This window comes from Podarcis pityusensis (genome assembly GCF_964106645.2).
Source record: "Podarcis pityusensis genome assembly, chromosome: 9".
Classification (NCBI taxonomy): Eukaryota; Metazoa; Chordata; class Lepidosauria; order Squamata; family Lacertidae; genus Podarcis; species Podarcis pityusensis.
The window spans coordinates 75,083,301-75,109,283 of NC_138034.1; the positions used below are offsets into that span (position 1 = coordinate 75,083,301).

The following is a 25,983-nucleotide window of genomic DNA, read 5'->3' on the forward strand; positions in this document are numbered from 1 at the left end:
TTGTGGTTGCTTCAATCTGTCCTGCATACCCAGCCAAGGAGCATAAAGAACTGATATTTTAATAATTTATTGACAAAATGATATAATCTTGGTAGTATATATGATTCTTGTGGCTTATGCCATGGATCCTTGTTCCCAATACCAAAAGAGGAGGTTGTGGAGGTGTTTCATGAGGGAAGAACGGAAGCTGGCTTTCAGAACATCTGGGTGGATTCCTTCCTGTCATGTGGCTTTACCACATGCTTGAGAGAATCATAGGATTGTAGAGTTGGAAGGGACTCAGAGGGTCATGTAGTCCAACCCTCTGCAATGCAGGAATCTCAAATTGAAGCCTCCATGACAGATTGCCATCTAACCTCTGCTTTAAAAGCTCCATTAAAGGAGTCCACAACCTCCCATGGAAACTGTTCCACTGTCAAACCGCTCTTAGTATCAGAAAGGTGTTTAGTTGGAATCTCCTTTCTTGTAACTTGAAGCCATGGATTTGGACTTCTGGGTGCTGTGTGAATGGTGCAGGGAGCGTGAACCTGATCATTCCCACAGGCCCAATCTTCGCAAGAGGGTTAGGGGAAGCGCTAAGGCGAAGTGCACCCCTAAAAAAAACCTAAAGGAATTTCTTTGGGCTTCTCAGGGTCCTGCAACCTGAAATGCGAAGTCTCTCTCGCTCCTCAGCTGCTTTGAAAGGAGCAGGGGGGGTGAGATCTGTTGGAAAAACACCCGGGAAGGCTGCCACCTTCCCAAGACACCAGGGTGTCTCTCCGATGGTCACTCTCTGGCTGTAAATCTCCCTCAGTCCAGAGAGACCAGTGATAAAGGACCCCTCCCTCCTGAGAGGAGCACGGTCATCTTCTGGCATTTCATTGCAGAAGAAAGAGTCAATCAGTAGCTCTAAACTGCTTTATTTTACAGTCTATTTAGACCACAGCGCCACCCGCGTCCCTTACACTAATGTACTTTGCCATATTTCCTGGTACAAATGTTGAGATAGGAAGCTTTCCAATACTACTAGCAGAGTTTATGAAGAGTAAGGATTCTTCTGGGGGATACGCTTTGAAGGTAATAATAATAATAATAATAATAATAATAATAATAATAATAATAAATTTTATTTATATCCCGCCCTCCCCAGCCGAAGCTGGGCTCAGGGCGGCTAACAACAATCAAATAATCAAACAATCAAATAATCCAACATTCTAAAACATTTCATTATAAAAATTAATTAAAATCAAATTAATGGCAACCGTTAAGCAAAATTCTGTGCAGGTTGCCAGAGGAGGGAGTCAGGCTGGGCCCTGACCAAAGGCCTGGTGGAACAACTCTGTTTTGCAGGCCTTGCGGAAAGATGTCAGGTCCCGCAGGGCCCTAGTCTCTTGTGACAGAGCGTTCCACCAGATTGGAGTCGCAGCCGAGAAAGCCCTGGCTCTAGTTGAGGCCAGCCTAACCTCTCTGAGGCCTGGAACCTTCAGGATGTTTTTATTTGCAGACCGTAGGTTCCTCTGTGGGGCATACCAGGAGAGGCGGTCCCGTAGGTACGAGGGTCCTAGGCCGTATAGGGCTTTAAAGGTTAAAACCAGCACCTTAAATCTGATCCTGTACTCCACCGGGAGCCAGTGCAGCTGGTATAGTACCAGATGAATGTGATCTCGCAGCGAAGACCCCATAAGGAGTCTCGCTGCGGCATTCTGCACCCGCTGGAGTTTCTGGGTCAGTCTCAAGGGCAGCCCCACGTAGAGCGAGTTACAATAATCCAGTCTGGAGGTGACCGTCGCGTGGATCACAGTGGCTAGGTCAGGGCGAGAGAGATAAGGGGCCAACTGCTTAGCTTGGCGGAGATGGGAAAATGCCGCCTTTGTTATAGCTGCAATCTGCGCCTCCATAGAGAGGGAGGTATCGAAGATTACACCCAAACTCTTAACGGACGGTGCTGACACTAATTGCGCCCCCGCAAGAGATGGGAGTTGCCCCCCCAATCCCATATCGTCCCGTCCCAGCCAGAGGACCTCTGTCTTCGAAGGATTTAACTTCAACCGGCTTCCACGTAACCATCCAGCCACAGCTTCCAAACTTCTGGTCAGTGTGTCTGGGGCCGAGTCAGGATGGCCATCCATCAACAGATAGAGTTGAGTGTCATCGGCATACTGATGGCAACCCAGCCCAAAACTCCGGACAAGCTGGGCGAGGGGGCGCATAAAGATGTTAAAAAGCATCGGGGAGAGTATCGCACCCTGAGGCACTCCACACACCAAGGAGTGGCGCGATGACAATTCCCCCCCAAGCGCCACCCTCTGTCCCTGACCAGAGAGAAACGAGCGCAGCCATTGAAGGACTGTGCCCTGGATCCCCACATCGGTGAGGCGGTGGTCCAGGAGTTTGTGATCGACCATGTCGAAGGCTGCTGACAGGTCTAGAAGAATCAGCAGCCCCGACCCGCCTAGATCCAGCTGCCTGCGGAGATCATCTGTTAGGGCGACCAGAGCCGTCTCGGTCCCATGACCAGCACGGAAGCCGGACTGGAATGGATCCAGAGCCGAAGTTTCATCCAGAAACCTACCAAGCTGTTCAGCAGCCGCTCTCTCAATCACCTTACCCAGGAATGGAAGATTCGAAACCGGGCGGTAATTGGATAGATCTATGGGATCTAATGATTTTTTTTTTAAGAGCGGGCGCACCACTGCCTCCTTCAAGTCCCCTGGAAATATCTCGGTGCCAAGGGACAAATTGATGATATCCCCCAGGGGGGCCCGCACCTCGTCTGGACACGCTCTAATCAGCCAAGACGGGCACGGGTCAAGAGGACAGGTGGTGGGCTTTCCAGTTCGGAGGAGTCTGTCCACATCGGCTGGGGATATCCGGTGGTCCAATACTGGACCCGAGGACAGTGAAGGGGCCTCCAGTTCCTTTATTGTATCCAAATTGGCAGGGAGGTCATGGCGGAGCAACAGGACCTTCTCCGCAAAAAAGCTCGCAAATGCCTCACAGCTGTGTGTCAGATTGTTATTTAAATTTGGCTGTCCTTCAAGGGACGTTAAAGACCTAATTATACTAAATAATTGCGCCGGGCGAGAGCAAGCGGATGCAATGGAGGCCGAGAAGTAAGACTTCTTAGCGGCCTTCACTGCCATCTCATAGGTTTTCATAAAAACCCTATAAGATGTTCTTGAGGCTGCGTCACAGGCACCCCGCCATACTCGCTCTAGCCGTCTGAGGTCCCACTTCATTTTCCGAAGCTCCTCGGTAAACCTCAGTTTCTGCGGAGTCACAGAGGGCGCTTAGGTGCGATCTCATCTATGGCTGCCAGGAGCTGGATATTCCAGCCCTCAAGAAGCTCAGTCAATGAGTCGCCAGGGGGAGCAAGGTCCCGCAAGGCTTGATGGAATCTATCAGGGTCCATCAGCCTCTGCGGGCGAGCCCAAATCGGCTCGCCACCTAAGCAGGGTGGGGGTGGAAAGTCAATCCTGGCTTTCAGAGCATAGTGATCAGACCATGGCACCTTCATCGAAGGAGACATGATCACATCTACACCTACGCCAAAGATCAAATCCAGCGTGTGGCCTCCTTGATGTGTGGGGCCTGAAACAAACTGGAAGAGCCCTAGTGTTGCCATGGAAGACACCAGGTCCAGAGCCTGTGAGGAGGGAGTAGCATCAGCATGGATGTTGAAGTCCCTCAATACCAATAGGTTAGGGAACTCCAAGGCCCAGCCAGCCACCGCCTCCAGCAGGCCTGACAGGGTGGCTGCTGCTGCACTAGGTGGCCGGTACACCAGCCAGACAGCCAAGCTCACCTCAGAGCCCCACACTAGGCCAACACATTCAATGCTGGGGATTGATGGCGATGGTAGAGCCCTGAAAGAACAATCTGTTGGGAAAAAGCACCAAGGCAAAAGCCAGCTCCAGATGGCTGGAATGCAAAACAGTGCAGATGTACTGTTGGAGAAAAGGTGGAGCCTATTCTCTGTACTGAGCACCGGATGTTAGCTCAGTGTGTCATATGACCTGTGCTGGAAGTACAGGGGAGGAGTGTGTGACTCTTCTGATGGAGACTGAAGGGTGCAGTCACATTTCTATGTACTGTTGAGTGACAGGAATAAAACATGTAGAAAGGACTCCTGTCTGTCTCTTCTTCCCCTCCCTGGGAAGGAATGCAGGGAGGGAGGAAGGAGGAGGGTGTGTCCTGCTCACGTTTGAGGAGGATCGCCGGTTTGTTTACCTAGCCTGCCGGAGGTCGCAGACGGACGGTAAACAACAGTATCTCGCTCAATTGCCTCGGGGGAGGCCAGGTACCTCTGCCTGTGGGCCGAAGATACTGACATATGGTAGCAGAGGATGGTTTCGATCCATCGACCTCTGCATGAGAGGCTGGTGGATTGTCCTCCTCTGCTCCAAGGGAGAAGGCAAGCGTCTGAAAGAAGCTAGAGGCTCAACAGACAGCTGGTGGAAAGAAGAGGTGTTTTCCAGAGCAACAAAGTTCAAGGTATGCTGCATTTCGGGCTAAAAGTGTGAACGCAGTTGGATTAATTCACTGCTTCACGGGGAGCTGCGTTTTGGAAAAATACAGCTCCGGGAGAAGAGGCCTGCATTCCACAAATTCTTGTGGTTAAGATAAGATGTCCTATTGAAATGCATTGTTGCTAAGTAACGGAAAGTTGGAAAGTTACTGGCAAAGGGGCTGGACTGTGATTATGAAGCTTGAGAAAAGCGAAACAAAACCAGAGAGTGTTTTGGCTACCAAGTTTACGTGCCCTTGGAAGGGACTTTTCATAGCAGCCAGAGTTTAGCTGCCAGGTGCAAAAGACCGTAAACAACTTGCAGTTTGCTGCGTGAGAAAGGAAAAAACAACTGTTGGATTTTACAGTTTGTTTGAGAGTGTGGGCTGGAAAGCTGGAGGCTTGGCTGCAAAATGGATGCCAAGAAGGGGGAGACTTGCCTAACTCATCTCCCTTGACCAGAGACAGTTATTCATCAGGGTCTGGATGGATAACTACCCCAGAAGGGGTGAGCCAAGATGATGCTGGCCAAGTTCCTAAGAGCTCATCGAAAGCTGTGGAGAGCTTTGACCCCAGAGGGGAGAGTGCAGGAACTGTGGCTGTTGGAACTGTTGGTGTTCCTGAACAAGGTGCAATGGGTGTTGCTGACAGGGGGAGGAAGGAACGGAGTTCTAATTCCCCCACTGATGATGCTACTAGGGAGCATGGTGTAGCATTGAGTGCTGTCCGATGCTACAATTGTGGACAGACTGGGCATCTACAGCGAAACTGTAAGAAGCCGCGCCAGTCAAGAAGAGCAAAGAGCAGCTCTACGAAGCCTGAGGCGTCAGGCAAAAGCCGTTCCAAGTGCCAGGTGAAACCTGCAAAGGCTATGATGGCGAAAGGAACCACGCCAGATGTTGGGAACTCGTTCATAATTGACACGGGCTGTACAAAACATTTGTGCCCGCACAGAGGACTATTTTCGACGTTGAGGAAGCAAAGCTTCACTGTGAAACAGCCCAACGGTCAGGAGTTGGAAGCGACTGGAATTGGGACTGTGTATCTTGAGAGTCTGAACTTGACTATAAGTGATGTTTACCTGGTTCCAGAACTGAAATTTAATCTGCTGAGCGTGTCGCAGATTGCAGAGAAAGGACTGAAACTGTCCTATGATGCTAAAAGCTGCAAGATCTACAAAGATGGAGAACTGTTTCTTACTGCCAAAGAGAAAGATGGATTGTATTTGTTGACTTTTGATCAAAGTGATTACATGAAATGTAATTCTTCTGTTTCTAACGAAATCTCTCTTGCAGGTGTCACCAGTGTGAGCACCAGGAAGGTGACCAAGACCAAGAAGGTCGACAGAGCATTTCAGCGGGTGTATGCTGATGTGATTGGTCCTCTAGAACCATCTAGAGGCGGTGCACGATTTTACCTTTTGTGTGTGGATTGTTTCACTAATTATTCTTGGGTTTATATGATGGAGAAACCGCAAGAAACTTTAGAAAAGTTTCAGGAGTTTTGTGACAAGGTTAAAAATATGCATGATGCTAACATTGATTGTCTTTTCACAGATCACAAGCAAGTTTTTCTGTTACAGAAGTTTCAGAAGTTCCTGGATGGAAAAGGGATAGACCACAAAGTGGCAGTTTCGCAAGAAGCGTGGAACAGGGGGGTCTGTGTAAGGGTGAACAAAGAATTGCAAAAGGGGATGAATGCGCAATTGCTGAGTTCACATTTGCCACATGAATATTGGGCCGAATCGCTAGCGTCCTATCTTCATGTGTGGTTGAGAAAGGTCTCAACAGAGTTGGGATGTTCTCCTTTTGAGAAGCTGTTCAATAGAAAACCTTCTGTTGCCTATTTTAAGGTTTTCGGGTCTCATGTGAGAACAGAAGCTCCAGGTGGAGTAAAGAATGCCAGAGGCATTTTTGTGGGTTATGAAAAGGGTCTCTACAGAGTAATTTTGTCTGAATCTGGTCAGGTGATTCTCACAAAGTTCCTAGAGAGTGCTCCAAAGCAAGAGCGGATAGTACAGACATTTCCCACAGGAAACGATTCAGATGATGATGATGATTTTTCTGATGTCACAGATTACAGTGGTACTGACGATGACAGTGATAGCTCAGAGAGTTCAGTTGTAACAGTCACTGAGAGAAAATCTCACACAATGGATAGACCTTCACAGATGAAGGAAGAATCACTGATTGCTACTGGTTCTCAACAGAGTCCAAAGGTTGAACCAGTGAGCACAGAGGATCAGAACCTCATACGCAGGTCTGAGAGAGTTACAAAGGGTGTACCACCAAAGAGGTACTCAAAAGAGTTTGCTAACTTAGCTGTTGCATGTGTTGCTATTGTTAACAACTCAAAGCAGGTTAAAGCAGTGTCTAAGTCAGAGACAAAGACACAACAGAGGGTAGCTAGCCAAGGTAATGCAGAAGCACTCATTCCTTGGAAGCCAGACAACCAGAGAGGTACACTGGTGAAACCAGTGGTGGGGAGTTCCAAGGGTGGAACTGAAACAACAGGGGACTGTTATATGTATAACAACTATTTGTTTTCTTCTCTGGATCATGTTTTGCCAATTGATGCTTTTGGGGGAGGATGTTGGAAAAAGCACCAAGGCAAAAGCCAGCTCCAGATGGCTGGAATGCAAAACAGTGCAGATATACTGTTGGGGAAAAGGTGGAGCCTATTCTCTGTACTGAGCACCGGATGTTAGCTCAGTGTGTCATATGACCTGTGCTGGAAGTACAGGGGAGGAGTGTGTGACTCTTCTGATGGAGACTGAAGGGTGCAGTCACATTTCTATGTACTGTTGAGTGACAGGAATAAAACATGTAGAAAGGACTCCTGTCTGTCTCTTCTTCCCCTCCCTGGGAAGGAATGCAGGGAGGGAGGAAGGAGGAGGGTGTGTCCTGCTCACGTTTGAGGAGGATCGCCGGTTTGTTTACCTAGCCTGCCGGAGGTCGCAGACGGACGGTAAACAACAGTATCTCGCTCAATTGCCTCGGGGGAGGCCAGGTACCTCTGCCTGTGGGCCGAAGATACTGACACAATCTTCCCAGATTAATGCCACCCCTCCCCCCCAGCCCACAGTCCGCGACTGGTGGAGGACGGAGAAACCCGGGGGCGCCATCTCTCGTAAGGTAACTGTTGCCCCTTCGCGCACCCAGGTCTCCGTCACACAAGCCAGGTCGACCCACTGCAAGGTAAAGAAATCTCGCAGAGTGGCGGTTTTGTTGCCTATAGACCTGGCATTGCACAACACCAGTGACGGAGATGAGTAATCCTTGCTCACCCTACTCTCGTCCCTCGGGATGGGGCGCAGATTGGAAGGGGTACGAGCATATCCGTATCTCGATCCCCTTCGCCTATAACATCTGCCCCCACCACCATACCTCCCTCACCCCTCCACGGTAGCAATCCCAAGCCTCATACAAGCCTCCATTTACAAAATAGAAAAACAAAACAAACCAAAAACAATTATACCTAAACAAAACCAATCCCCACCCCAAACCACAATAAAACGGAACAAAATAAAAATACATAGATAAAAACAACTGTTCACGGTGGTACAACAAAGTAAAAAGTAAAAACACCTTTAAAACACTTTAAAATATATATGTACCCGGCCTAAATAAAAAAATAAAACTAATAACTCTGGAAAAAAATAAGTAGTATAATAAATCTGAAATAAACATTTCCCTGGGTTTATGCTTTATGTGGAATGCTGATTGGATATAATGAGCAGCCAATCAGAAAATGGTATAGCCTAAATGGGAGGAGTTATGGAATGTCTGACATCACAAGGGAGGTGGTTCTTAGCCAGTGGGAGGATGAAACAACCTTAAGAAGAAATTAGAGAAAAGATTGTTCCATGACAACGCCAAGGTATCCAAACAGAAAGAGGTCTAATAGGTGGAACACTTTCCTTACAAGCTGTGATATTTGCAGGGTCTCATTCCAGGGCCAAAAGGTCACTAAGAGGCTAAATGATAAGTCATCCTACAACTCCCGTCATCCCCAACCATTGACCTTGATGCCTATGATGGAGGGAATTGGCACCCAGGAACATCTAAAGACCTCATAAATAACACCAATAATAATAATTTTTTATTTATACCCGCCCACCTGGCTGGGTTTACCTAGCCACTCTGGGCGGCTCCCAATGGATAAAACATCACACATTAAAAACTTCCCTAATAGATCCCACACTATCTATTAAATGGTGAACATCTTACTGGAGCCCTGTAAACTAGATGTCCAGGAGTTTAGAGAGGAATAGGATGCAAAATGAGAATGTGCTATATTACCTAAAAATTTTAAAAATGCCTTGGAATCCATGTGGAACATCTCTTTTGGTTTAAAACTGAGATTGATCCAATGAAAGGAAAAGAGAAAGACGTTTCAGTTATATTGGACACAACAATGTATTTATGGGAAAGGATGGTCTAATACTGGCAAATACCGCTGTCTACCTAATGTGCTCATACTCTTATTCGCCATTTGTTTTTATCTGATTCTAGCTTTTTGCTTCACAGACAAAACTGAGAGAATGGAGAAGCCAGCACCCACAAAGCCTGCAAAGCCCAAAAACCCCACAAAACCCACAAAGCCTGCAGCACCAGAAGAAGCACCAGCAGAAGCACCAGCGGAGGCAGAACCACCTGCAACTATAACTGATGGTGTGTATACAGCACATTCATATGGGATGAGGTTTCTCATAAAGTAGAGGAATGCACAAGAAATGCAAAGCTTCCATCTGCTTCTATTCCAGGTCCAACTTGTGGTCTCCAAAGTCTTTTTATTTATTTATTTTGTTATCTGGTTTTTCAAATCAAAATTTTACAATCACATATCAACATACAATATAAAAACAAGATTCCAGAGAATTTCATGCACTTCCCCCCTCCCCTTTGTGGGTCCTAATGTTAGTCATTTCCTCCTGCATCTTTTATAATAATGCAAACATTTACATTTCTACATATGTATCTAATTTAAACATTATGTTATTGTAATAGGGCATTAAGTACAGGACAACAAAAGTGAACATTGTGAACTCTCATACTTGACAAGAGACTTATACTCCAACCAATGGGTTCATAGTCTTATCCTCCATGATATAATGGCTTGTTGTTTCACAGAAAAAACTAAAAGGGTGGAGACGCCAACACCCGAAAAGGGTGCAGAGTCCATAGATAATGAAGCACCCAGAAAGGATTCAGCAACAGCAGCAGCAGCAGATGAAACTGGTGGTCTGTATACAGCACAGTCATATGGAATGAGGTTTCTCATAAAGTAGAGGAATGCATGGGAAAGGGAAGTTGATGGAGGGACAGGCAGGGAGTGGAACCAGTCATGTTGTGCTAGGGAGGAGTGCAGAGAAAAGCACACAAAGCTCTTTGGGTGCCAGTGATCCACAAAGCCCCATAGAAACCCCAGCATTCAGCCCATTCTTTGCTTAGGCAGAATGAGGCAGTTGCCTCAGGTAGCAGGTGCTGGGGTGGACAGAGATATGTAGACCACACAAGATGCACTGCACCTCCTCAGTTAATCTGCTGCCCCATCAGCAGCATCCAAATAAAAGCCAATGGCCAGCCCAGCCCAGCTTCTGTATGTGGAATTATGTGTACAGAGGGAGAATCTTGTCATTTGTTTGGGGAGCAGAAAGTCCTTTAGTATCGAAGGCTACTGTCTTCTGATCCAGACATTGGTCAGAAAAGCTTTCTCAAGCAGCAAGGTATCCCCCCTTGCTTCCTCCACCTGCTTACCCACCCAGATTACCACCCCTTGAACAGTTGACTGTCTCTGGCTGATGGCTACCACAGCATATGGAAACCCCTTTTCCTGGGTTGGGAATGGTATGTTGGCTCCTGATGGCTAAAGCAGAATTTTCTTTCTTCAAGCATCTGGTTTTCAGAGCATGGTTGCTTTCATCACATCTCCAACGGGTGAAAGATTTGTCGTACTTGAGATTTGCATCCTTAGTGCCATGACACTGCTGATTTTCCTTCTATGTAAGTACATAATTAGCATACTTTGCAACTAATGTCACGGGCTTTCCTTCAATGCCAACAGCATTTCCAAAAAGAGATGGCAGGATCCACCTTCCATTTATCCCTTTCATCTCTCTTTGATATAATGGAGGGAGTTACAGCTGTCACCCAGTGAGAGCAATGGCACTGTTTTGTTCTCCCTGAATAAGTGAGTTCCAGCACTTGGAACAGAAGAACAGGCTTGCACAAGTCCCTGGAACACCCTGGACAATTCCCTTTCCCAGTTGCAATTCTTTGCTCCTTTCCCAACTAATCCTCATTTGCTGGGGGAGAGCCCCCATTCCTGGTCCTCACCACCCTGCCCTCTGCTAGGGCTCCATGTCGGAAATCAAGCCTATATCAGTAGTAACTGGCAACTCTCCAGGCACCCGGCTTGATCTCCTGTTGACATCCCTGTCTGCATTCCCCAGGAGGATCCAGGCAGAGGTCGCGATAGGCGATCCTTCTCAGTGTGAGAAGAACACACCCCCTCTTTCCTGCCCCCCCGGGCAGGGGAAAGAGATAGACAGAAACGTATTTACATGCCTTTATTTCTGTCTTTGCAGCGTTACAAAAAACATGACTGCTCTCTTCAAAGTCCAGCAGTCGAGAGAGAAAACACTTCCTGTTTAAGAGCAAAAGGAAGAGCTCATATTACACTCTGAGCTAATTCCGGTGCATTGCCCTGTGAATTGACTGTCCCTCTGTTTCCCACGGAACAGTCCTAACATTCCATCATGTGCTGTTTTCAAGCTAGCAGCTCGTGGCTGCATTGCTTCTATATCGTAACACTCCAGTCCAAAGAAGGAAAGTTCTTGGGGAAAACAGGCTGCCGAGGATAAGGCCATGGCCAAAGTGGGTGGGTCCAGAGCCTACCTAAATATCGAAATATATGCAGGACTTTTTTCAGCCGAAATTCATCAGGACTCTGTTCTGGCCCCTCTCAGGTGGGCTCCGTTGCTAACCTAAAAGAACAAGGGAGGCATTCATGCTAAGTTCCAGTGTCTCTTTTTCTAGAAAAATAGCACTGGATAGATGAACAAATGGCTTATTTTCATAGCTAATTCATTTTTAAAGGGCACTCAAAGTAAGCAAAGCTTCGGGGGAGGAAACCAAATAATCCAAGAATTTACATATTTTAAGCATACGGCAGGGCATGAGGGAGCTTGGCAAATCCCACTCTGTAGGACAAAGACGACAGGTCTATCTAGACAACCAAAAATCTAAAGCTTTCAAAGGAAGGCCAACCATCTGATGACAGAAGGAACAGGTCAAATGGAAACAGGATTTCAGAGCACCAGGGCAGCCACAATCAAGGCATTGGAAACGTCAATTTTCCATTTCTCCCTAGGGCTGGGAGCAGAAAATATTAAAAATATTAAAAGCAGTTTGAAACCAAGTATCCCCTCCCCCAGCTCATCAGACTACTAAGTTAGAACACAATTTCTTCATTTCTTTTCTACCTACCTCCTCCTTAGATCAGAAGGAAATGAAAAAAAGAGTGGAGATTCAAATGGCAATGAACATGATTCGAAACTTTGTTGTTGGGACTGATAAATTATATGAGGACAAGGATGGTAAGCATTTTATTTACACATCCTCACTTTTGCTAGAACATGTTTAATTTATACAGACTTCAATTCCTGTAGTTCAATTTGGGATTTATATTGTGTGAGCAATACATATATTCAGTGAAACTCTTCACTTTTTCATTTCTCAGCAGGAAGAAAAGTAGACGGTTGTGATTCTCACATCCCCCCACCAGAAATGCTGTCCTCCCCCGTCACACTGTAACTCACAGTGTTTGTGCTACTGCAAAATTTTAGCACTAGCACAAGGGAACTTTGGCCCCACTTCTCCCTGCATGCCATCACCAAAGCTGCTCTCCAGGGTGGGGAAAACTTCAGAAAACATGGGGGAAAGAGGGAAAGGGGCTGAAGATTGCATTGCACAAGGAGAAATCCTTGCACTGACATAATGACCCCCTTAGCTCTATGTGGAATGCAACTCTATATCCACTAATAAAAGAGTTTGTCCACCTCTATTTTCTTAGATCTCAGAAAGCATAATTGAAAACTGCAAAATATTCTGTGTATACTTGGCTTTACTGTGGGACTCAAGGTGGGAATTGTTTTGTGACCTTGTGATTCCCAGCAGAAAAAGAGAACAAAGGAAGGGAACATTAGAGATACTTCATGAGCCAGTTTTAATTTAGAATAGGAGAGTGGATTGCATGGGTCTTTGGTCTGATCCAGCTGCAGGATTCTTCTGAGGCTTTCCATTGGTGATCTCAGCCACAGAGAATCAAGTCTGTCCTCATATTCATCCTAGATGTCTGCTTCGTGTTTCACGCTAGAGTGTTTTAAAATGTTTGGAAATGGTTTCTTAATATTTGCTGATTGTTATTTCAGATATTCCTGTTTTAAACTGTTTCATATCTTTTAGACTTACAAATACTTGCTGCAGCTCAAAACATATCAGATAAAGTGCGGTTTCTTGAAAACAGAAATGATCAACTGCAAAAGGAAATTGGTAAGCTACCCTATGATGCTGAAGAATTGTAGCACAGAGAGAACCTGCCCTGAGTCTGCGCCAGTTGAATGCCCCTCCTCTAGCTGAATACTCTTAGAGCCAGAGCAGAGTGGTGCCCTTCTTTGCACCTGGCCACCCTAGGGAAACATCAGAGATATTCAGTTCAGCTCTCCTGATCTGCTGAATTGATTTAGCTTCTATGGTGAGGAAAGAAAAGACTTCGTCATTCTTTGCTGTAACAGAGACAATCAAAACAGGTCAGCTAAAAGACCTGTCCTTTATTATATTCACCCATGGGAGAGAGATTCTTGAATAGCACTCCCGAGGCAACTTCCACCAACTTGGGCAGTGGGGTGATTGGTGCAACAGCAAAATCTCTCTTTGTTTCACAAGCCCATCATCAGAAAGAAGTCCTCAGGGCCACTCACATAGTGAATTGGCTCATTGGCATGTGGGTTAGAATACCTGTGGACAATAGCAACCCTCTCTCTACCCACGGGCCTGATCTGTTGCCACAGCAAGTACCCAGACCACAAAGCTAGGTCACAATAGGGTCCTCCATTTATCTGCACAGGTCTCTAAGGTGGGCTCTCCTTCACTGGAAACACTTCCTAAATAGGTAATGAATTTTAGGTGGGTTCCCACCAAGCAAGACCCAGTGATAACAGCAAGAACCTTTACTGAACTAACAGAACTGGACAACAGGGGCAAAGCAAATGCTTATATACATTTCTGAAGTCCTGGATCACTCCCACTCTCAAGATGATTGGCTGTCTAAACTCCCAAGCTGAGAATCATAACTGAGAGTTTAAGGGCCAATGGCAATAGCCCAAATCCTGAAATTTCCTGTGATTGGATATCATGTATCAAATCAGAACACAGCTGCTCAGAATCCTTAGTCCAGACTCAAGCTCAGGCAAACATAGACCACTGAATACATAACACCCCTCCCTCTTAGGCACAAAACCGTATCCCCATCAACACACATAGTCATCAAAGTGGTGAGGGCAGTGCCTCACCCTCTGGGAGTGGTGAAGCTCGTTGCCTTGGGTTCTTGGGGATGCCAATGAAGCTGCAGCTGGTGTCGTGGGTGTCACTGATGTAATTGACTCTGCGCTGTCTGGTGGTGCAGTGTTGGGGCCCCATTCCTCAGCCCTACCCTGGGCCACTGGGTTCTCATAGGGTGCATCAGTCTGTGAGCCAGGCTGATCGTTCACCTTGTCCCTGTTCTTGGGTGTGGGAGCAGTGACTGGAGCTGGGGCATCAGCTAGATGGTGGGGTGTTTGGTCCACATGCTGGCAGTGGACCTGAACATCTGGTGTGGCAGCCTTGTAGGAGCCTAGCCCAGTGCCCTGGTAACAGTGGTGGAGAGCAAGGCAGGACAATCCCCATAGTTCTTGATGTAGACAGGGTCATCAGAGGTGAAGGACCTGGGGGCTGCTGGAGCCTCCCAGCCAACAGGTGGATCAGATGCCAGATTAGGGTGCAAACAATCCAGGAGTAATGCCAGCTTCCGGTTCATGAGGAGCTGTGCTGGGCTTCAACCTGTGACAATGCAGGGTTTGATGTGCTGCTGCAGCAGAAAATCCACTAGGCACTTGTTCCAGTCCCCCTGGGCAATCCGAGTGAGGGATTCCACGGTGGTCCTCACCATTTTCTAAGCCCATCCATCCATTGATGTGTGGAACGCTGCTGCTGTGACATGCTGGATTAGGTTGTTGGTCGTGGAACTGGAACTTGGTTGATGTGAACTGTATGCCATTGTCAGGCCGGGAGAGGCATAAGCCAAGACAGCCAGTGGGATGGATCCCACTCTCTGTCCTGGCTTCTTCTTTAGCAGCACGCAGCCTCTCCCAGGCAAGGGGAGCCTTCATCCACTGCCCGGGAGAGGCTGCGTGCGGCTAAGGCTCCCCCAAGAGCCACACTCCCTTTAAAGAGCGCACGGAGCGTATATGCGGCTCTTGGGGACTTTTCCCCAAGGAGGAGAAGGGCAGCCCTTCTCCCTCCTCAGGGAAAAGCCCCCAAGAGCCACACACACGCTCCACGCGGCTCTTTAAATGGAGCGCTTACAGAGCCTCCCACCTGCATTCACTCCATAAGATGCACACACATTTCCCCTTACTTTTTAGGAGAGGAAAAGTGCGTCTTATAGAGCGAAAAGTACAGTATATCTTTGCCAACTTAACTGGCCTTAAGTACCACCTATAGAAAATCTTTACAAAATTTTCTTTAATTGTATATGAGGCAGTAAATCATATATCCTCTTGCCAGAGTTTCTCCCATTGCTCTGGATAGATAGTATGTCCGAGATCCTGAGAACATTTAATCATCGTTTCTTTCACTTCTTCCTCCATCAGTTCCCAGTCCAATGAAAGATTATATGTTTTGGATAACAATTTCTTGTTATTCTGTATCACTGTGACGTTAAATTTCAAATCCTCTTTTGCAAATCCTTTCTTTTGATCCGAGTTGAATATACTTCTAAGTTGTATATAAAGCCATCTGTCAACTTCATATTGCTGTATCTCTTCATAGGATTTTAATCTGAGTTTCCCTTGTTCATCTTCCAATAATTGTCTATATGTTGGCCAATTTGTCCCCATATTCAGTTTTTTGATAGCATATGCCTCCAGCGGTGATATCCACCAAGGTGTCTGTGGTTCCAGATATAATTTATATTTGTTCCAAACTTTATATAATGCACCTCTTAATACATGACTTGTGAATTCTTTATTGCATTTTACTTTCTCTTAATACACATGCCATCTGTGTCTATTATTAAAGCTTTCAAGATCCAATATATTAATTTTTTCCAATCTAATCCAATGTCTTACCCATATTAAACATTCTGCTTCATAATATCATTTTAGATTTGGCAATGCTAATCCTCCCCTTTCCTTTCTTTCTGTCAATAATTTATATTTTATCCGTGGTTTTTTCCTTGCCATACGAATCTCATTATATCTTTCCTCCATTCTTCAAAGCAATTCTCTTTATTTATAATTGGTATTGTTTGGAATAAATATTTCATTTTCGGCAGGACATTCATTTTAATTATGGAGACTCTTCCCCATATTAATAACATTAATCTACTCCAGGTTTCAAAACCTTTCCTTATTCCTTTCCAAACTTTCTCATAATTATTTTTGTACAGTTTAATATTCTTCATAGTTAGATCTATAACGAAATATTTTGCTTTCTTAACAATCTGTAAGCGAACCTTTTCTTGAAGTTCTTTTTGCTCTTGTTCTTGCATATTTTTTACCTAAGTTTTGTCTTTTCCGTATTCATTTTAAAGCCACACACCTTGCCAAAGTCATATATTATATTTATTGCTTCAGTGATACTTGCTTCTGGTTCTTCTGTTCTTAACGAAATATCATCCACAAAAGCCCTGATCTTAAAAACCACTTTTCCCAATGTTATTCCTATGATCTCTTTGTCTTTCCTTATTTCCGACAACAATATTTCTAACATCAATATAAAAAGGATGTCAGGAATTCCTCTAGATTCCTCTCCCCACCTCCGCAACTGGACAGTTAGCCTAGAGAGAGAAAGAGAATTTTGATAAACCACAGCTACTCCCCCTTCCCAACCTTCAAGTCTGCCCTGATGCTGCCCTGAGTATCCAGGTGGAAACAAGTGGGTAAGGCCCCTGGGGTTCAGATAAGGCTTGTGAAGGAACATGCATCTTTTGTCTATTCCCTCAAATAAAAGGTTCTTCACTGTGCTCCCTTTTCCAGCTATGCCCCCCCCCCCGGGTATTTCCTGCAGCATCATGAAGTGGTTGAAGAGTTAACGTTGCTCTTATTTTAATCTTTTTGAGCTTCCTAGATGAGTATATGTCATCATGTGGCCACAGAAATGAACTTAACAAAAATAATTGAAATCTGCACAGAAATACAAGTTTGTTCCCCTTAAATTCCCTATCTTGTTTTCTTTTTCTCTTCATCTCGTCCTCTGGCTTAACTCAAAGACATCCTTACTAGAAACTTGAAAGATGGCTGGGTTATATTTTCAAATTCGTTCTATCTGTTTTCTGCTGAGCTACGCTCATGGATGGATTCCCAAAAAAAGTGTGAGAGGGAAGGCGCCAAGCTCATTTCTATAGAAACAGTGGAAGAACAGGTGAGCATCAAAGCCAAGTATTGAAAAAGGTAGGGGATCTCCTTGAGTCAAAGGGATCCTATCATCACTATCCAATTAAGAAGTTCCAATACACCTATATGCAGCCAGGACAGCAACTCCATCAGTCAAGCCAAGAGGTGGGTGGGGCAGGGACCAGCTGCTACCATCTAGGGCTAACTAAGGTTTCTTGGTGCTGCTGAACTCTAATAGAATGAAGCTGGTAGTCAGGAAGGAGGTCTTGAAGGAGGAGTAGATACTTGAGGGAAATCTTGTAGATTCTTCCTCTGCTCTTTGAGATGTACTGAGTGCTTAGAAAAAAGGCTTCCCTCACCACCCTAGCCCTCTGGCATGAGAGTATCATGGAGATGACTCTAGAGGAGCTTGCAAGGTATATCCCTCTCCCAGCCCCTTAGCCCAGGAAGAGGCTACTAGGGTGCTGTAGGGCACAGACATAGGTGAGACCCCATCATCAACCCATCAAGCATACCACAACCAGACTGATTCCAGTAGCTCTGGAACCAACAAACAAGCATGGATACAGAAATTGAAGTATTTGCTATACAGGTCAATGTCCAACTGTTCTATGGCAAAGTCATTTATAGTATCTGGAAATTTTAACTCTGTGTCATGACTGAAACACATATGTAGCCAGTCTCGGTGAGGGCAGGTGAAGTTCCTCTTCACTACAATATTTCCTCTTTGGGATACTTCATTGATTCCATCATCCATCATCATCATCATAATTTGGATCAGGGGGACAATAGTGCATATACCATACTTGGAATATTATGTATAATTTTGATCACTGTTTCCCCTCAAAAATATGGATTGGACCTTCAGTGGTGACACCTGCTCCTTTTGAAATGTGTTTGTTTTATGCCTGTTCAATGTCTGCAAAGGACTATAGTCTCCCAGAGAAAGGGACATTGTCTGGGGATGCTCCTCATTCATAGGGATGATTTTCTGTTTTTTTCTTTCCACTCCTACTCTAGTTTTTTATAAACCATCAAGTAAAAATTCGTAGAAAGTTTTTTTGGACTGGACTCTTTAAAGACAAGGAAGCAGTTTGGAAATGGCTATCAGGGAAACTACCTGAATTCCAGTAAGTTTTTGAAGCAACATTTGTTAATGGCATAAATTCCCAAAACTTGCAGATTCTGTTTACATAATTGATCCTTTCCCTCTCCAAATATATTTTGTCATGTAATTTTCTCTACTACCAAAGACCTACATATGTACTCCTCCACGTCACTGTCCAGGTGAGTGACTGCTGCTTCTCACTAGTTTGGAGATGCAGGAAGGCTACTCTTTCTGCTTCTCTAACCTAATGAATGTGGTGATTCGGAAGAGGCTGAAGGCATCCTTATAAATGGTTTGTGCTGATTAGCTCAGCTTCAAAAGGACTAACAAGAACCTAAAGCTGAGCTACCCTCTCTTTAGGAAAGTATTTCTACAGTTATCTGCTAGACAAACTGAATAACCAGCAATCTCAAACCTAAAATAATAAGAGCAGATGAAGTAAGTGTGTAAGATAGGGTAGATGAATCTCACTCTCTTGTATATAATCATAGACACATAGAAATTTAGAGTTGGATGAGACACCAATGGTCATCTATTCCAACCCCTACAAAGCTGGAATCACAACTGAAGAAGCCCTGGCAGATTCCTAATAGTTTTTGCTGTCAGCTGGCAGTTTAAGACAGTTCATGGTTCCCTTTAAGTATCTAACAATTCTTTTCAAGTTGTGTTGATGGATGTACAAGGTCAGAGTAAATTCCCACGCATCCACAGCTTGGTATTAGAACAGTGAACTGGTCTGGTATTTGTTACCAAGACTGGATTAACAGAGGGCTGCTTTAAATTTTACAAATTCTCCTGGAACAAAATCCAATGACATTCATCTCCATTGATGTGCCCAATACCAACCACTAATCCTTTTTGGCAAAGGTATTGAGTAAACTGTCATGGCCTAAAATTTGCCGCTGTTTCTTTAATACAAAAGGAACTGAGTCGGCATGAGTCAGAGGCCTACAATGAATCGGCAAAGCCTGCATGACTCATGCAACCTTTCACCTATGTATGCCTGTACATATGGAGTGGTCATTGATTGTATGTGGATTGGTTGGATGGTAGAAAGTTGGCTGAGTTTGGTGTGTATAAAAGATTTCGGTCGTTGTTGGAGAAGACTTTTTTTAAGAATAAAAGCAGAATTCTGCAAAGATACTCTTTTGTGCCAACAAGGGTCTGAGGACCAGGTGAAGGAGTCAAAGGAAGTCAGAACCTTTTCTTTTTCAAACACTGACATAAACTTTACAAATGGGCAGTGGGCTTGTATAATACTTGCTGGGAACTTAAACCCTGTATGCCAGTGGTTCCCAGTTAGCTAAGTACTGCAGACCCCTTGTTTTTCAAAAGCCAAACCATGGGCCACCCTACCTTTGAACATTTTGATATCTCTTCAGCAGTTTTTGTTATGTGAATGGCGTCATGGAGTCCACCAATTGGGGACCAATGCTATATGTGATCTTAGAATTGATCAAAGGTCAGATCCAACCCAAACATGTCATGGGAGTTTTTAAAAAACCTATTAAACCATTACATATTAAACCATTACTATTAACAACAATTTAAAAGGTTCCTGGAGAGCTAAAAATGAGGGACTTACAGAATACATTTACAACAGAATTTTAGATCTGTGTGGTGGGACTTGATTCAGTATACAATGGACACTGGAGAATGCAAGGCTTTACTAGAAGTGATAATAAGTGGGGGCTAGCGTGATATTTTTATCAACTATGGATAATTGATTAAACATAGAACCAGCATGTAAGATTTAGATAAGATATATGTGAGAGATATCATATCATTTCAATCAATCAACTCCATAATGGCTTTGTGGTTATAGATTATATTTTGTATTTCAGTTGTAGACTTAGCTATTTTTGTTTCTGTGTAGTGTAGTGTAGTGTAGTGTAGTGTAGTGTAGTGTAGTGTAGTGTAGTGTAGTGTACTGTAACCCGAAGTGCTTGTAACCAGAGGTGTTTGTAACCCAAGGTACAACTGTATGGATAATTGATTAGAAAAAACTTAGAACCTTCATGTTAGATTTTGATAAGATATATATGAGAGAGTTATCATACCATTTCAATCAACCCTATAATGGCTTTGTGGTTATAGATTATATTTTGTATTTCAGTTGTAGACTTAGCTATTTTTGTTTCTGTCATTGCTATTCTCATGCATGGGGTGGGTGATGGATGTGAGATGAGGTGGATGAAGGCGGATGCAAATCTAACAAGGTTTTAATATGCTCAGAACAATCACTACTGGGCTAACTCTGCTATGAGAGAGTAAGGATCTCTCTTTCAAAACCCTCTCTCCAAAACCCACAACGATAGAAAGCATATCTGAGGAGGATGTGGGTGTATATGGGAAGGAGGGAGGGCCAGTTCTGTTGCAGAAATGGAAATCCTGGCAATAGCAGAAGTACTGTACTGGATACTGCCCAAAATTGTTAAATAAATTGAATGCAAGTTCTTGTGTGTAACAGAGCCTTCCAAAGGGAGACCTCATTATTTTTTATTTTTTATTTTGTAGTTTCCTATGAGAAATTATTTCATATAAGAAGAAGAAAGACAGTCTTGACCCACAGTTCTTCTCCTTCTTCTTCTTTTACATGGTTAGAATTGGGGAGAAAAATCCATCACAATTGTGGGTAGATGTTAAGAGAGAAAGAGATGAACATTTTTTTAATGGTAGAAGGCACGGGGAGTGGGTGAGGAAGTAAACATCCAATCTTGATTTGTCAGTGCTGCTGTTTCTTTTCTTTTCAGTTACTGGAATTTCTATTCGCCACATTATGAATTGAACCATGACTGCACTGCGATGACCTTTGATTGCATTGATGGTTGCTGGATGGCATTAGAATGTCATCTACAAATGCCGTATATTTGTAAGAAGGTGCCAGATGATGCTTGGCTCTAAGAAGACACCTTAAGATGAATGAAACTGGATCCCATGATCACTACACAAAAGCAAAACCAAGAGATCACCCCACCCTGCTGTTTTAATGCACAATCAACACTCTGCCATCTAGATTCTAGGACTCTTTGGCATCAGCCCTCAAAAACACCTTGAAAATACCTTATTCTGCAAGATCAGACATAGATGGCTACAAAAATAGAGAATGGAAGGGTCCAGTCATAGCCTGTTTTCTGTTTAATGCATTTATTTGCAATGCATACCAATATTTGTTTCCTTACTCTGTGTGTTTGATGCCCCATTGCCCCTTCTGATTTCCATCGCCACTACCTTACAAGGCACAGAAGGACAACCCTGCATGCCAGGCAATGAGAATGGGAGCCACCTAACGTTTGGTGTCCCCTTCTAGCAGACTAATCACAAATACAACTTTGGAAATTCAGGCACCCTTACTCTCATATAGAGTTAACATTGGGCATTGTTAAAAAAAAAAAAAAAAGAAAAAAAAAAGAACATTGGGCAACAAACACATTGAGCTGCTCTTGATTTCTTCAGAATTTGATGGGGGCAAGACTGTGGTCCACACCAGTGTAGGGAAACTGTTTCACTGTCAAACTGCTTTTAGTGTCAGAAAGAGGTTTAGTTGAAATCTTCTTTCTTGTAACTTGTAACCATGGGTCTGGACTTCCAGGTACCATGGGAATGGCAGATGGAGCGTGAGCCTGACCGTTCCAACAGGCTTGATCTTCACGAGGGGGTTACGGGGAGTATTTCGGTAATACCTAGGTATATATGAATTTTGGTTTCCTAGCTTGATCAAAATTATTTATTATTTCATAACAGGTATATAGTTAAGAGCTTAGGCAGCTTCAAGCAGCGGGCGCCTGGGGCCCCGCACCCCTTGCACCCCCCAGGTAAAGACGGCCCTGCATGGAACACTACCCTTTTTTCTGGAAAAATAAAACTGGTGGCATGCCAAAAATCTGTAAATTCCTGTGTAAGAAATTCAGCCAAATTATCTTTCTCACGTTCTGGTACAGCCCTGATTCTTAGATTCCTTTGTTTCTCTTTCAATTCAATCATAGACAGTGTCAAACCGTGGTCCTCCAATTGCTTGTATACCGGTAGTATCTTCTCTTGAGTAGCAGTTGCTATATCTTTTGCTTCTTCAGCGATCTTTCGGGTCGAAGCAGATTCCTGTAATAATTTTTCAATAGACTCTGTATTGGTATTCACCTTCTGTCCCAAATTATTAATGCTTGTTGTATTCAGGTCAATTTTAACTGATGCTTCAGCTACTTGTTTATTTGTCTCAGCTACCTGCTTAGCTAAATTTTCCAAAGATTCATTAATTTTTCCAAGTGCATGTGCCAAAACGTCTTCGGACGACATAACTTTTGGTTTGACCTGTGGAAGAGCAGCCCCTGATGTTCCAGATGCTCCAGATGTTGAAGCCCTTCGCTGCTGCGCAGTGTCTGTCCGATAGGGTCTGCCAGACCTAGTAGTTTTTTCCTGCGCCAGCTCTAACTTTCCTCTCCCATCTGCCATAACACTCTCATGAGAATTCAAGGTCGATCCCATGGTTGAAAGTTTGTTTTGGAATGGAATTTTCCTCTAACCCAGTTGTTGTTGTAGCAATGTCGAACCTCCTCTAGGGGGACACAGTAACAGCCAAAGCTTGCAACTTTTAGAAACAAAAATGGTCCTTATAAGTCCCCCAATTCACCTAAAAACAACAGTTTCAGTTGCACTTAAACAGTTACTTTAGAACCAGGAGAAGTCCAGAAACACTGTATCTCTTTAGCAGAGTTAGCTGTCAAAAGTCCTCTGCTTACAGATAGGCTTTTCACAGAGCGGCATTCATCTCAGGGCAGTCCGTTCCCAGGTTTTAGACGGTGGATCTTAACTTCCTTTTCCCTTATTTTTTTGCAGATTAGTACAGCTCAAACCTTTCCCCCCTCCTCTCCTGCAATCCGGAGGGGAGATCGTTTTCCTGATGTTGCGATTTCAGTCTTTTTCAAACGTCTTTCCCAGTTTCCGCTTACAGTCTCTTTGCTTTGATCTATCTACAAGAAAGGAAGGCAGACTTCCTGTTTGTACCTTCCCGCTTCGGTGCCGAATTAGCTTATTATTTCCTTTAAATCCAATTTAATCCTACTCATGGGTAGTTGCTTTCAACGTCGAATTGTCCCAGGAAAAAGTCAGCGCTCTCCGATAATGGCTATGCGGCTTCACTCCGCAGAAGAAGCAGTCGACTCTCAGCACCGCGCCACTCACCCCGTCTCGCTCCCGAACCTTTAAAAAGGGTCCTTTCACGACTTGGGGGGGGCGCAAAAGGTGCCCGCCGAGTCCCCACGTTCACAGGCTTCACCCGCCTGTGATTTTTAAAGGGCCCCCGCTTCGCCGCAGCGGTAGGACCCGATCCCGCGGAGCTAGTCCCTCAGAGACTCAGAGGGAATCCGCCATTATCGATGGCGCCGACCCGGAAGTCCCATAAATGGAAGGAGTTTTGGAATGCCTGACATCACAAGGGAGGTGGTTCTTAGCCAGTGGGAGGATGAAATTAGAGAAAAGATTGTTCCATGACAACACCAAGGTATCCAAACAGAAAGAGGTCTGACGGGTGTAACACTTTCCTTACAAGCTATGATAATTGCAGGGTCTCATTACAAGGCCGAAAGGTCACTAAGAGGCTAAATGATAAGGAGCTTTTATAAACTACAGATGGTTTTTCTCTTTTAAATACTAGAACTTAGGGTCATCCAATGAAACTGGGTGGTGGTACATTATAAGGATGTGCACAGGTGCTGTTTGGCCCATAGCAACCACCAGGCAAGCAAGAGGTTCTTTGGATTCCACTGGACAGAGAATTGACAGACTCTTAGGTAGAGACAAACTTTTAATAATTGGTTAACATTAGCAAAGAAATTAATCAGCAACGTAGAATAGAGTCTAATATAAAGCCAACAGCAACTGGAAATAAGTACAAAGCTAGCAATATAACCAATAAGCAAAATATCTTAGGCAAAAATAATCATTATACAGATAGCATAGGTTCAGTCACCCCAGCCAATGGAGATCTGTAAGGATTATCTGGGACACTTCAGACTGGCAGGTGGTCATTCTCTTCACATTCTGGAATGGAGCATAGAACAATGTATCAAGATCTCCCTGTCTCCTTCAGCTGCTGGCCCTTATATAGTCCATAGTGTAGGTCTCCTGACAAGCTGGCAACAGATGTAATTCATGATGTAATTCCATTCCCATCCTTTGATCTGGCCTGGGAGTCGACGCACGTGGGCATGAGAGCCTTCATTTGCATTCTTTATCTCTGTGGTTTGGTCAAAGTAAGGTTACTTTCCTTGTTCCCAGACAACTGCTTCCTCCTTCCTTCCCCTATGCAGTCAAGTGTTTGATAGCTGGCCAAGCCATGAAGTTCCTTTCACTTCTTCTCAAACAGCCAGGTTCCTTATATTAAAGCTCCAGCTACATTGCAAACCAGGAGCACCACATTCTGCTTTATTCCCTGGCAATACAGGTGCCCTGCTCTGATTCATGGGCCCAGTTTGTCAATCCAGATCCAGATCATGATCCAGAAAATACAATTCTTTGGAAAAACCCATTTACTAGCATATCAAGGACTGCTAGCTCAGATGGCTTTGAAATGGGATTAGACAACATCCCTCTTCCTTTCTTTAAGGCATAGCATCAGATGTCAGGCTGGGTTTCACAAAAAGAAAACAAAATGGCACACTTGGGGAGCCTGGGTAACAGCTTCCCCTCTGCTTCTTTTCCAGGTCCAACTCATGGTCTCCAAAGTCTTGTTAGACTCAATTGGATTTACATGCATCCAACTGAGACCAGATCTAGTACTCCATCTTTTCTGATGATCAGGAGGCAGTTATATAATTAAATGCATACACCTTCCATCAAGGATGGGGAGGATGTTATTGGTCTACAACTTCTGTCATCCCCAACCATTGACCATGATGCCTGTGACGGAGGGAATTGGCACCCAGGAACATCTGAAGACCTCAAATGATAATGATAATGATAATGATAATGATAATGATAACAATTTACTATTTATACCCCGCCCATCTGGCTGGGTTTCCCCAGCAACTTTCTGGGCGGATGCCAGCAGATTAAAAACAAAATAAACAAAATAAAACACCACACATTAAAAACTTCCCTAATAGATCCCACACTATCTATTAAATGGTGAACATCTTACTGGAGCCCTGTAAACTAGATGTCCAGGAGTTTAGAGAGGAATAGGATGCAAAATGAGAATGTGCTATATTACTTAAACCATTTTTAAAAATGCCTTGGAATCCATATGGAACATCTCTTTTGGTTTAAAACTGAGATTGATCCAACGAAAGGAAAAGAGAAAGACGTTTCAGTTATATTGGACACAACAATGTATTTATGGGAAAGGCTGGTCTAATACTGATAGAGGCTGCTTTCTACCTAATGTGCTCATAGTCTTATTCTCCATTTGTTTTTATCTGATTCTAGATTGTTGCTTCACAGACAAAACTGAGAGGATGGGGAAGCCAGCACCCGCAAAGCCTGCAAAGCCCAAAAAACCCAAAAAACCCACAAAGCCTGCAGCACCAGCGAAGGCAGAACAACCTGCAACCATAACTGATGGTCTGTATACAGCACAGTCATATGGGATGAGGTTTCTCATAAAGTAGAGGAATGCACAAGAAATGCAAAGCTTCCGTCTACTTCTTTTCCAGGTCCAACTCATGGTCTCCAAAGTGGTGGTGGTGGTAGTTATAAATTTATTTAGTTTTTCAAATTAAAATTTTACAATCACATATG

General features: G+C 44.3%; 1 protein-coding gene across 17 annotated transcripts in view; it reads left to right on the plus strand.

The window, feature by feature from the left end:
• The window catches only part of LOC308485340 (CD209 antigen-like protein C), a 61,045-nt gene that overhangs the window by 24,826 nt on the left and 10,236 nt on the right, over nucleotides 1-25,983 (plus strand). For 2 of the 17 annotated variants that reach the window (XM_081021097.1, XM_081021104.1), the window contains exons 1-2: nucleotides 23,844-24,035; nucleotides 25,672-25,806. In XM_081021097.1, coding sequence (XP_080877223.1) covers nucleotides 23,945-24,035; nucleotides 25,672-25,806 — 226 coding nt within the window. In that variant the 5' untranslated portion in view covers nucleotides 23,844-23,944. The other 15 variants (XM_081021107.1, XM_081021106.1, XM_081021105.1 and 12 more) reach the window with 15 other exon arrangements.